The sequence below is a fragment of the Perissodus microlepis genome, chromosome 17 (assembly GCF_051167445.1).
Source record: "Perissodus microlepis isolate ML-2025 ecotype Zambia chromosome 17, ASM5116744v1, whole genome shotgun sequence".
Classification (NCBI taxonomy): Eukaryota; Metazoa; Chordata; class Actinopteri; order Cichliformes; family Cichlidae; genus Perissodus; species Perissodus microlepis.
In genome coordinates this window covers 36,412,063-36,424,953 of record NC_140477.1, presented here as the reverse complement: position 1 = coordinate 36,424,953, position 12,891 = coordinate 36,412,063, and the positions used below count along the sequence as shown (strand labels likewise).

At 44.0% G+C, this 12,891-nt stretch overlaps 2 protein-coding genes across 4 annotated transcripts in view; one reads left to right on the top strand and one right to left on the bottom strand.

Annotated features, from left to right (window-relative positions):
• slc41a2b (solute carrier family 41 member 2b) overlaps nucleotides 1–7,011 on the bottom strand; it is a 43,484-nt gene extending 36,473 nt beyond the window's left edge. The window contains exons 1-6 of one of the 3 annotated variants that reach the window (XM_084909436.1): nucleotides 6,780–7,011; nucleotides 5,171–5,808; nucleotides 3,999–4,106; nucleotides 1,666–1,737; nucleotides 978–1,122; nucleotides 690–836 (exon numbers count right to left, since the gene is read on the bottom strand). In XM_084909436.1, the coding sequence (XP_084765562.1) occupies nucleotides 690–836; nucleotides 978–1,122; nucleotides 1,666–1,737; nucleotides 3,999–4,106; nucleotides 5,171–5,710 (1,012 nt within the window). In that variant the 5' untranslated portion in view covers nucleotides 5,711–5,808; nucleotides 6,780–7,011. The remainder of the gene's footprint in view (nucleotides 1–689; nucleotides 837–977; nucleotides 1,123–1,665; nucleotides 1,738–3,998; nucleotides 4,107–5,170; nucleotides 5,809–6,779) is intronic. The other 2 variants (XM_084909433.1, XM_084909437.1) reach the window with 2 other exon arrangements.
• Nucleotides 7,012–7,500: 489 nt separating this feature from the next.
• On the top strand, nucleotides 7,501–12,715 carry nopchap1 (NOP protein chaperone 1). Its single transcript, XM_084909909.1, has 4 exons — nucleotides 7,501–7,634; nucleotides 9,266–9,340; nucleotides 9,454–9,587; nucleotides 11,736–12,715. Exons 1-4 carry the CDS (start codon nucleotides 7,574–7,576, stop codon nucleotides 11,907–11,909), a joined length of 444 nt encoding a protein of 147 aa, XP_084766035.1. The 5' UTR covers nucleotides 7,501–7,573; the 3' UTR covers nucleotides 11,910–12,715.
• Nucleotides 12,716–12,891: the final 176 nt, after the last annotated feature.

Genomic DNA, 12,891 nt, shown 5'->3' with positions numbered 1-12,891 from the left:
AAGGAAAGTGTGGCTGTGGGGGAGGCTGAGCCAGGACACGCTGGAGAGATTACATCTTTCAGTCGGGCTCATCTGGGCTCTACAACCCAGCCTTGGACACGCAGCGATGGATCTCCATCACTGTGTGCGGCGAATGCACGGATGGATGTTCACACTGACTTTTACCAGATAAACTGGCACAAAGACAGACATTTTATCACTTAAGCATGTGTCCTGTCAGTGGACAGACAGATAAGACCAAAGACTACTTGGCTGCGATGTCTGATATAATCCCCTCAGGTGCATTTGTATTCACGTTATTGTGCGATCTACTGTACAATATAAAGCGCCTCGAGGCGACTGCTGTTGTGATTTGGCGCTAATAAATAAAATTGAAGTTTGCACAGGTACAATTTTATACACTCTGAATAATTTGCGGTAAAACTAAAAGTGCACACCCTCTGTGCTCGCCAACAATCTTTATTTATGCGCCGATGTTTTCATGATGGGCTCAGGAGCCTGAACAGAGCTCAGTGGAGGCTGAAGTGTCTTCAGAACAGGTGTCCTAATTCTACACAGTATGGACCAGTAATATAAAGTTTTCTTATATGGGTTCTATGAATATAATGAGCCGATTGGCTGACTGTGAAACAAAGTGGCTCCTTGTAATCAGTCAGAACATATGCAAGTGTAGTAAAGGTAGGACCTACCCAGGCACTTGTACAAGCCTTGGCTTATCCAGGCCAGGATCGCCAAGGTTATGAGGTCACCAAAACTGGCTGCAATGGGTGTGGCTACGTTGTCTGGGTTAATCCCCGTCTTCTTCGAGCCCACAATTACCCCCACCATGATGATACCTGAATATGACATCAAGAGGATAAGCACATTACTCACAGCCATCACATTATAGGCAACTGAAAATGTACGTGTTAAAAAGGCCTGACGTGAAGCAGCAGCAGCATTACCAGCTTATACCGTGTCACAGTGTGTGTATTTACCCTGCAGCAGGGAGGCTATGAAGGCCGTGGCCACGCTGCTGGAGCAGAGCAAAACAGCGTGGCTCATCTGAAACTTCCCCTCTGGAATCCAACCAAGAACCACGGCTGCTACGGCCGCCAGGAAACCCACAACAGTGGCCTGAACCTGGGGCAGAGAGGCAGGAGATGATCCAGACTTTCTATGAGCTGTAGCAGCAACACGTGCACGTCCATTTTTCCCTAATAATTCCTGGTGACACGTTACATGCAGGACGAACGGCTCAGCCTGTAGCTTTATCATTACATACGTCATGTTGTCGTGTGTTTATCGTACATAGGTAGACAATTAACACAGCCTGCACTCGGTCTTACGACACAGTCAAAGATTTTGGTCTAAATAAACACCCGCACGGTCCGAACAGTTACCCGCGTGCACCGTATCAACATATACACACTGGATATTAGCCATAGCACTGCGTTAATGTGATCAAAGATTTGTGATATTTCATTCAACATATAAAATACGATTTTGTCATGAACAAAAAGGGAAAAACACCTGAGTAAAAGGTGTTTCTAAAAACTGCTCCCAGCAAAAAGGAAGAGAAACTAATAAAACTGCAGCTCATGCCAATGCAAACAATGCAGGATTGATTCATTTTTATGTGAAAATGTTCTCTCTACAATGAAGACAGCCACTGTGAGCGATTACCTGCTTCAGTGCCAGGTTCCCTATGATTAGATTCCACTTCTCGATGGGAGAATCCATCTTGCCCACATTGACCTGAGTTGGGATGGGAAGAGTTATTTTACAGAGTAAAGCCTGTGCCACAGCCCGTCAGTGACGGCCTGTTGGAAATGCCACTTATTTTCCTGGATTGACACTAAATCGATTAAATGCTACAAACTTAATCCGAGTATTTCGTATTGTGGGTTTCCCTGCAAAAACCAAAGAGTACTAAACTTCCCGGTTGTAACAAATAGACTTAAAAGCAAAGCCTAACACAAACACTGGGTCTGGCCTTTTCAGTCATCACACTCTGTGATATCTCCATCTGAACACAAACACATTCACTGCTATGAATGTGAAGATGTGCTTTTTCCATCAGGCTGCTGAACACTTCACAGACACCTCACCTTCACTTACCAGAACTTCAACATTATGCACTCCACACTGTATATAAATGCCACTTGGTTTGCATACATACATATACACACACACACACGTAGATATACATATTCAGTAATGCGCATACACTCTTATATTGTACATATATTATTCATATAACTCTCAGATTTAGCCATTCCTATATTTTGCTTCTTCTTGTGTTATTGTATTTTTGCACACCCCTGTTGCTTGTGAAGCTCGCACACTTGCATGTGCTGTACCCGTGTACCTGCACACGTGATGTGACGATAAAAGGGATTTGATTTGAAAGCCTTCCATCCCAAACCTGATGACATTTACCAGAGACGGAGCGCTTTCATGGGTTTAACCTTTTTCTGTATGAGTGATTGTCTGATCACATGTATATGTATAACACACACACCCATATACACACACACGCGGTACTTTTTAAAAATGAGAACATCGTTAGTCATTTTCAACAATGTGGTTTTGCCAATAACTGGGTTAAAACTGAACAAAGACAAATAATCCGACTCTGTATCCCACTGACAGCTCAGGAATTCTGTCCACGGTGTCTCGCACATCTCTGTGAGGACATTCACAAACATGAATAAATTCCCAACCATGTCATAAAGGTGACACATAACACAATAGCTGCACAAAATGTTCACACTCTTATAAATATATCACTCAGATGATCTAAAGCTCTGTGAAAGACAGCAGAACATGTTCACCTTGTATCTGTATGTAATTATCTTGGTTACCTGTGACTGCAGACTCACTGTTTGGATGAGTGGTTGTTGCTATGATTTCCTGTGAGTGCATCTTTTCAGCCGTCCTCTTTCACAACATTAACTTCACACTGCCTGGACGTGACACGTTTAGGGGACTTCTGTAAATTGTGGCTCTAAGATGAGAACCTGGGATTCACTCTGAGTGAGCTCTGCACTGCACAAAGAAAAGACCTTTTTCTGTGGCCTACAGTCATTTTGCGCATATGTGGGCACCTGTGCCTTACTGACCACCTTTCTGTCCCACTCTGATGCTTAGCTGAACTAACATGAACAAATTCAATTAACTGTAATGACATTTCTGAAAACACGTGTGACTTCACACATGTAACAACTGTCATAAGTCCTCCCGCATTTCTCAGCACTCCAAGGCAGAGCAGCTGAGCAGAGCAACAGTAACATGAAGACAAACTGTTTTTGGGACACCGCTGAGGAAACTTGGCTCATGCCAAGCTCCGCTCTCTATGTTGACACAGCGCTGTGAATGTGGAGCTTGTATGTGGGGAGCAGGGGGCCAACAGGAAGAGCCGAAAACCAACAAAGAGAGAATTCTGCTCAGTCGCCTCTTCTACTTGGACAAACAGGACTGCAACGAGTAAGGTTTATGGACAGAATGAGAGACTGTTTGATGGGACAGGGTGCAAACACGTGCTCACCCTCTTTAGCAGAGCAACAATTCACCGTCTGACCATTTGATCCTGGCTGCAACAGCCAGACTGGGCTGGATGATGAACACCGAATCACAGTTAGAGGCTCTGTGGAGATGAGTCATGACCACAAAAAAAAAATGATGCAACTATGTACACAAACACACAGTGACATCACTGTACTATCAGTGATCCTCGAACAGCAGCTACGAGCACGCGGCTGACGGGAAACCACTCCGTCCTTCTGAGAGTGAAACAACAAGCACGCAGGACAAAGCAGCCTGACGTCTGATTACAACAACATCGACTGTGAAGACGGAATAATAGTGACACAGCTTTCACAATCACAAGTGCATTAAAAGAAAGAATGACAGTTCTTCAGTTAAGGGTGTTGTTTACTATTACTACACATAAAGATGCTATTGTGTTGGGGTCTTAGAGTGGAAAGGGCTACAGAGAGTGTGTGTGTGTGTCTCACCGCTGTGGACAGCCTCGAGGCCAAAGTCATCTCCAGGTTTCCCTTGAGGCCGAGCAGAGCGGGTACCAGGATGAAGATCTCTGTGATGTACTGGAACGCCTCCCAGTGCTGCAGACACCAGAAAGTCACTTTGCTTTTTCTAGCTATCACTAAACTTCACACTTACATGTTGTGTTTTCAGGATAAGGCGAACTGGGGATTTGCATAATTTAGCTGTGAAGCAGTGACGGAAATCCAGCATTCACAGACTGCTCCGTCACTTTTCTTTTAAAGGTTCGTAATTCTGTCAGATGTTGCCAACAGGGATAACGTGACTGCCGTAATGTCAGCTGAGTAAAGCAAGAAACTCTTCTCTTCACACCTTACTGACTGCCCACAGCAAAGCTTTCACGTTTGTGTGAAGGACACATTTGGGACGCGAGCAGCGCTCTTTCAGCTCGTTGGCTCACGCTTCCACCGTCTGACAGATGGTTTCACCCAAAAAATGTAAATGTGCAGAAACGGAAAGGGCTGCAGGCAGGACCACGCTCGAGTGAACGCTGCATTTCTACGAGGAAGTTAAAATCTTCAATACATTCACAAAGAAACACTGAAATTAAAACTACGGTTTAGAAATTGTGTAATTTCAGGGCAGAAATTACACTAGAAGGAGAAACAGAGGTCCCCGTCTCCAACCTGGGACTCATTCCACTTCTGTGTAAAACAACCTGCTCACAGATGTGCACCGCAAACACGTGATATGACAGAGTGCAGTTAACAACGCTGTCACAGAGCGGCCTTGTGAGATTACAGCCATATCAAGCTTGGTTGTCAGTATATAACCCAAGGAAGGTTTGGATAATGTGATCATTATTAGTCAGCATTACAGGTCACAGCAGTGACTTGAATAACTACTGATGTATTTAGTTATTTTTTCCTTCTCAGCCAACACTGTCCTTTTACTGCAGCCTGGTGGGCTTGGGTGACTATTTCATTCCTATTAACAGCTACTTTCAAATGCAGCTTTACAGCACAACACTTCCCAGCTTTGGTAACTTCGCTGCAGTTGTGCTACTATGTTCCACAATCACAGAGAGCAAAACTGAACAATACCCATATTTGTAATGAACTTGAACGAGCCTTTAATCCCAGCCTGCTTTGACTGGTTTAATAATGCTGGCTGCTCAGTTTACCTGCACAACATCCAGCACCATTCCAGCTGATACGGTTCCAAATCCGGCTAGAAGGAAAGGCACCAAAATCTGAAATGCCATAGCCAGCACTGACTCCTTTGGCATATTCTGCGTGTTCGATCCCAGCCCTTCCTCCTCCTCTTCCTCCTCCCCATCTGCCTCTTCACCTGAGAGCCTCCTCTCAGTGAGCATAGGCTCCGTCTCCGAGCAGTCTCCATCGCCACAGTCTGCTAAAGTCAAAGAGGCCCGAGAGGCCCGGTCCAGAACCCGTCTACCTTCTATATGAGACGTCTCCTGTCTGTACCCGTTCTGGAGTGAGTTGGCCTCAGATTTAGCTCCAAGGTCCACCATGGCCAACCGCTCCTCCTGAAGTTTGGTGTAACCGGTAGGGACCATGGTCTGGAAAATGGAGGCGATCCACCCCGGGGAAACAGGTTTCAGGGAGAGGCTGTTCCACCCGCCACCTGCTCCACTCATGCGCACGGTGAGACTAGAGCCAAGAGACTCCCCTATAGCTCCTTGTAGGCTTTGAATGCTCATGATGTGGTCCAGGGCTCCAGTGTCTCATCTCCTGTCATCCGGTCTGAGGGTGGTGTCCAGGCAACGAGCGTCGAAACGAGCTTCAGGGATTCATCAGCCTAAAGAAAACACGCACGAAATGAAATGAGAAGAGGAATATCTGCCAGCTGCTGATATGTATAAGACAAAACAACAGTAAGTGATAAAGAGGAACAAACGGTTCTTAAAGTGGAAATGCAGAGAAACAAGAGGTCACGTTAAAGCGTACGTGTCATTACTGCAGGGAAGGATTGTGCTGAAGCTTCTGCAACATACAACAGTTTATTTTTAATACATCATCAAGCAACGACGGGAAGAAATCCCGAGACTGGATCACCATCACAGATATATCAGTACCAGCATCACTGCTGGCCTGAACAACGCTTTCTGTTAAAGGACTGTTACCAGTTAGAAAATTAAAGAATGAACAGGAACAGCTGAGAAGCATCCCAAAGAGCACCGGAAATACAATTCAGCCGTGTTCCTGTCATTCATGTCTCGTTTGAAACGATGATGATGAATATAGAAAGTAGAAGTTAGCTGCTAGTGTCGCTGCTGTGGGCTGACAGAAACTAAATCCGAGCTATCATCCAAGTGACGAAACGTTTCTCCCACAAAACGCTACGTCCAGATGAACAGAATCAACTTTTGGAGATTTACTTCCCTGGATGATTGAGCATCAAGACGTTAAATCCGAGGTCCACCGAGCTGCTTCTTTAAATGTACCAACCGAGGATGTTCACAAAAGTTCTTCCATAATTTGCTGCTGTTCTGGTGTCTCCAGTTTATCTGCGTTTCGTTGGTAAAATGTTCTTGAGACGACAGTTTTCATACTTTTTTAATTGCCACTGTTCAGGCCTATTTATTACCACCATCCTATTCAGCGCCGTCTTACACCACAGCTGCCATTCATGGATCATTTTGCCAAACAGGAACTTGACACAAACAGGCTGGTTGTGTATATGTTTATGGTCGCCACATAACACGGAAATGCTGCTAGCTAGCTGTGGAGGAATCAAAACAGTAGAAGGCACGTCGGCTGCCTACTTACCCAGCGTTAAACGTAAACCGGGAGAATACGGTGGCCACAGTTAGCCAGTATTACAAAAGTAGATAGGATATATATAACTCTTCAGTGCTAAGGATTATTATTACCGTTGTTTTTATCCTTGACATACGTTTTCACTGTGAAGAAATTCCACCCAGAAGAGATGCCAGTCCTTTCCTCTGACAGCTAGCCAGCCAGAGAGCCGCGTCAGAGCGAAACTGGCCAACCAAGATCGTCTACGCAACACGACGAGCGACTCCGTTTGAAAATAACGCCTGGTTACCAGAAGTTATAAATCCGGGTTGACCTGATTACAGATCCAAAGACATAGTATGCCCGACAAATGGGATGGTTTTCCTCACATCTATATTAAGTAATGCACTTTTAATCTTCGACTGCATTATGACTGCATTAACATTACTGCTATAGAATAAAACATCAGCTGGCTTCAGCGGATTAGAACAAAACTTTCAGATATAATTTTTATTGTATTACCCGCATTACATAGTGGTAGTTTTGGTAGTATTAATTGCAGGTAAGCCGAGTCTATCAGCTGGGGAGTTTAAACCTGATAGTCTCGGTCCCCATCTGGAGGATGTGCGTACTCTTTACACCTAACAGTGTGTAGTAAGGAGCTTGGAATGTGTGTGTAAACGCTAGAGTTCATCCCAAACACCAGGGGGCGCTGTATAATTCCTAAAACAAGCTTTGTCCCTACCTTTCACACGGATGTGGATTTTGACCAAAAAAAACCCACATGTGGAGGAAAACATTATCGTGTCCTCTCTAAAGCTAAAATGGAATTAAACGTAAAGACAACGAGCTCACAAGCGTTGCTGTCGTGTGGTAACGGAGGAGGTTTGGATGCTTTTTATTTCTTTCTGTTTTGTCAAAATGTCAGGAGAGTTGGACTGGGAAGAAGTACAGAGCCTAAACTGCACATTCGTACAGGAAAGCCAGCTTCTGTATCAGGATTTTGTTGTAAAATACTAATGTCTGTCAGACTATTTGAATATATGTAAGCAGCTACATGGAGTAATGAAAACTACACGTTTAGTTAAATCATTACCAGCGTCATATAAACAAAGTTATTACCTAAAGATTTCGTACAAACACGGTCCTAAAAAACTGCGGTCGTTACTTTGACTTCAGGCTCTCTCACTATTGTTATCGCGCAGAGCGCTGAGGCCTGATTTCCTCCTACTCGGGTAACTTTGGTGCCACAGTTCAGTGCTGTGACTCTGCAGGTCATGTTGAGTCCTTAATTGAAACGTAGTTATAACAAATAAACCCATCTTAGACTAATGGAAGTTAAAACAAAGTCCACGGATCACGTGTTTACAGTGTGGGGAAAACATTTTTTACTTACTTATAAATAAACGGACAGTCTCTAATTTTGATGGTAGTTTTTGAATGTAGAGAAACATGTCAGCCACAAACGCAGACAAAGACTCCACACTGGGTAAAAGTGACTTCTTTCACTTAATGCCCCGTAAATCAGGTTATAACGTTTCTGTGGTGTTTTGTTTGAGGTTCCTGTTGATGTCTGTCAGTTAGAGTAAAAGTGCCGTTAGAGACATTAGAGACTGTTGCTTTATTTGTGTATCAAATAATTATTTCCCCCGTGCTGAAGTGACGTCAAACCAATCTTCGCACACCATGTCAAAGTCTGCATTTTCCTTTTCTGTTGTTATTTATTTATTATTTTGTCTATATTTGGATTCACATTATAAATCAGAGTGTGGTATATCATCCAACTCTCCCCTGGAGGACCGGGAAAGCACTGGGTGGGAGAAGGACATTTGGAGTATCCTCCCTGCTGCTGCTGTGACCCAGCTTTGTGGTCCATCCGGATAGACTGATTGATGCCTGATTATTTCTCACTTTGGCAACTTTCTCTGCAGCTTTCCAGACCATGAGAGATTTAGATGAATCATTGTGCTGACTAGAGCAGCGGTCTCCAACCTTTTTTGCGCCACGGACCGGTTTATGCCCGACAATATTTTCACGGACCGGCCTTTAAGGTGTCGCGGATAAATACAACAAAATAAAACTAGTACCGGTACTGAAAAAAGGAGATTTATTCATAACACACGTGAAAAGACCCAGGAAAACCGAGTTAACGATCAAAACGATAACAAAATAACGCTGAAAACCGATAAAAACCCTGAAAACCATACATTTCACAGCTGAGCCTCAACTCTCGCGGCCCGGTACCAAACGACTCACGGACCGGTACCGGTCCGAGGCCCGGGGGTTGGGGACCGCTGGACTAGAGTAAACCCAAATCTTAGCTACGCAGAATGGTCATTTCACTAACTTTCGTAGGGACCTCTATCAGGGATGTGTTGCCACAACTGCTGTATTTAAAAGATTGAAAGGATTTCTACACATTAACCCACTCATGAGAAACGTGTCTTTCTTTTCCCGCAGTATAGGAGCATAAGTTTGGTCATGAGGAGTAACTGATCTGTGTGTTGTGCTGCTAGGTCTCAGTGAGAAGCTTCTCCTCAATCCAAAAGCTGGAAGATCACTGCAGACAGAGAGAGTCCCCAGAAGCAGCGGTGAGAATGTCAAGCATTCTTTTTAGTGACAAGTTGGTCGATCGTTGATCTACCAAAAAGCATAAGAGTGATGTTTAGTGATGTGTGTGTGCGGGTCTTTCCCTGTGAATCAGTTCTGGACCGGCTGCAGAGCTTCCTCCCTCAGATGGCGGAGGCCAACGAGAAGCTGAAAAGACAGATGGAGGAGGCTCCTGCTGGACGCTTTGACATAGAGAGTGTGGACGAGGCAGAGAGGGTCATAGAGATGGTGAGTATCGGCCTGCCGCTGAACCAGCTGCACTGCCACCATCTGGTGACGTACTGAACTGTGACATGGAACATAAAGGACTCTGCAGTAGAGAAGTGTTGGAGGTTAGGGCAGCTGGTCTCTGGGTAAATCTGGCAGCTCCTTTCATACAAGGGCTGCGTTATTCCAAATAGGTCTGCTGTGTGTGACTGCTAGGACTGCAGCAATCCATCGAGTAACTCAAATAACTCGGTTACATACGTGCATATTTTTTTCTTACCTTTGTTTAAACTGCAACTCTGTAGAGCTCAGTCATCACCATGTAAACACAATTAGACATGCAGCATGTGGGGGAAGTGTTACAGTACTGAGCCTTGTTTTTCCAACAGCAGCACACGACTAGGGTTGGGTGATAGAAACGATATACGATAGAAACGATATAAATTTGGCCAACGATAGAGATTTTGACTATACCGCTCTATCGCGATAGCGCATGTTGATGATGTCATCAAGCTGCGCCTGTTTTGGTCGAAAGGATCGCAGCGGCTACAACCACTATCATCTGCAAAATATGCCGACAGTTATAGCAAAGAGATGAAGCACTTTTGAAATATGGGGAAAGCCAAAAACTGCGCTTCCTCCACTTCCGTAACATTGATTCATTAATGTTGAATTCTCTCGCAGCTGCTCTATTCCCATGTTGTTGCAGTATATTAATAACTAACCTCGTATTGTGGATGAATGATCTCAGTTGTTCTCCTGACTGAAGTTTGCCCCGTGTATAGCATCCTGCTATGCGATTGCATTTGTCCCTGACCACCAGAATCCCTCACGTTAACTTTTATCGAGTGGAAAAAAAGTTGGCGTTCATCCTCCAGCTTCACTGTGCTAATGTTATGCTAACATAGCTGTGTCGCTAGCAATCATGTAGCACAACATTATATACCAGGTAGTCCAACTTCAGTAACCCTGCAAACGCCACTGCTGTTTAGTTTTCTGTCTTCATTTATGTTGGAAGTGGTAGCAGAGCTGTATGTTTGAATTAGTTTCAAAAATCTCTGTCAGAACATGCTATGAAATGTTGAGGCGTAAACTAGCGAGTCAACTTCCTGTTAACTTCTAACTCCGTTAAATTTAATAAATTCTGTTTTCATGGATGCCTGGATGTTAAACTTAATTGTTAGACCTGGTAAAGCAGCAACGCTGATGATTTTATTAAAGATGAAAGAATTTAGACCGTTTTTAACTCTTAGTGTTCGTTTGACTTTGGGACCTGAAGCTGACGGAGTTTTGGACCCAGATTATTCCGCGAAGCTCGTCACTACGGCAGCCGTAATGCTCTGACAATCCATCAAGCAGTGCGGCTTACCAAAGTTGTACTAAAACATTTTTTAACAGATTTCTGCCCAAATCGGTTCGAGGTCAGTAAGCACAACCAGAATTCATACATAAGGCGCACTCTCTATTTTTGAGAAAATTAAAGGATTTTAAGTGTGGAAAATACGTTATACAGAAGAAAAGAATATATCGCGATATGGATTTTAGGCCATATCGCCCAGCCCTACACACGACTTTAATCTTTGAACCATCATACTTTTATTCAACATTACAACTTAAGTGCAGTTCAGTTAGCATTAATTTACTGTTTTTGTCCTGTTCTTAATTCTTTCCTGCGTTTCCAAAACAAAAGTGAAAAACTGAAATCGACTCTATTAAGAGCTCCGTTTAAAGAATTCGGAGCACACGAGGAGAGTCAGTCTCTTATTTTGACAACAAAAAAGACCCAAACTGTCTGTACTATTTATTACTTTCTATTAACGTCCATAAAGACAAGCATGATGGTGGCATCATCATCCTGTGTGTGCTCTTCTCAACACCCGGGGCAGAGATCGTTTCAGAACAGCTAACTGTCCCCAACAGCTCTGCAAAGATGTGAACGTGGCACACAAGCTGCCCAAATCCAGGTAGCCATGAGTTGTAACTACTGCTGCAGACGCTTCCACGCAGCCCTGAGTTAAGGCTCTGAACACTTTTGTAAATGACAAATGTTATTTGTTCTTCTGGTGATGGATAAGTCTCAATCTACTGCTCATTTAATCAGTTTCTCTCCATTTAGCTGCTTTAAGTGCGTCTTTCACCAGTCGTGTAATTTTGTCCCCGTGTCCTCAGGATGTAGCACTCGTGGAGCTCAATGAGTCAGGTGACAGCGAGACGTCGGACTCTGAGGAGTCGGACTGCAGCGACGATGACGGCGAGGTCACAGAGCAGAACTTCAAACTGCCCGGAGACAAAGGCAAGAAAAAGAACGTCAACATCATGGTTCTGGACCAGCAGGGGGAGTAGACGAGTCAGACAAAGGGACCTTTAGTTTCTTTTCCATGGGAAACGTTTTGCCAACGAGATCCTCAGATGTCATGTCGGAGTTTCTTTTTGTTTCTTTCAAACCTTCGTCACACACAGACAGCGGACAGAAAAGCTGCTGCCTGTGGGAGTACAGTGAATACTGAAATGTGCACACAAACTGCCCATAGAGCCAGAACAAATGCTGGGAGTCTACCCTGTGACCACGATGTCTGCATGCTGCGTTGTCTCCTGGTCCTCTGCTTCATGAACGTGAACACATCCTTGCATCAGTTTGGGCTTCAAACCGTTCACCTCAGCTCTCTGCTGAAGCAGGAAGTGAAACAAAGCCTGCTCCATGCTCCACAACCAGCATGAAGTGAGTGACCACATGGATGAATGATCCTGGATCCCATTGCAGATGCTGGCACTTGAACTGTGCAGCATATTGTCTTTGTCTCAGTGGATGCAGCATCTATCATTGGACAGTTTTACACCAAATGAGGTGCTTGTTTCTTCTTTGTGTTTGTGGATACAGCAGGCATGTTCACTGACAGTACTTGTCAAAAGTGTTCCTGAGCCTGAGCAATATACTGTACCCTCATTATGTATCCAGTGTGACAAATAATGCTTAAAGTGCGCAGCATAAAGCGCTCTCAGCTTTTAGAATTCGAGCCTCTGTGTATATTTGTTGTTTTCACTTCTGTTAAGAATTATATTTATATTTTCCACAGATTCTCTCCTTTTTTGAAACAAGGCTGTGAATGTGATTTTGAACCAAGTGAATAAAGTTTAATGATGACATTTAATGATAATTTTTGTAAAAGCTGAAAACACAAAATGCCTAAAAACTGCCCCCGAATGCATTTTTCACCCTGTGAGTGTCGCAGTCACAATGTTTGTATTCAACACAGTTTGTAATGACTGATCATCAGATCGTGGTCTATCCTATAAAACACTGAAACGAGTGTTGCTGCGCAGCGCG

Bases quoted from the DNA above. Each gene is read 5' to 3' on its own strand.
- nopchap1 (XM_084909909.1), top strand. From the start codon at position 7,574: ATGGAATTAAACGTAAAGACAACGAGCTCACAAGCGTTGCTGTCGTGT. The intron at 7,635-9,265 runs GTTTGGATGCTT...TTGTGCTGCTAG, and splicing joins GTCGTGTGGTAACGGAGGAG to GTCTCAGTGAGAAGCTTCTC. The intron at 9,588-11,735 runs GTGAGTATCGGC...CCGTGTCCTCAG, and splicing joins CAGAGAGGGTCATAGAGATG to GATGTAGCACTCGTGGAGCT.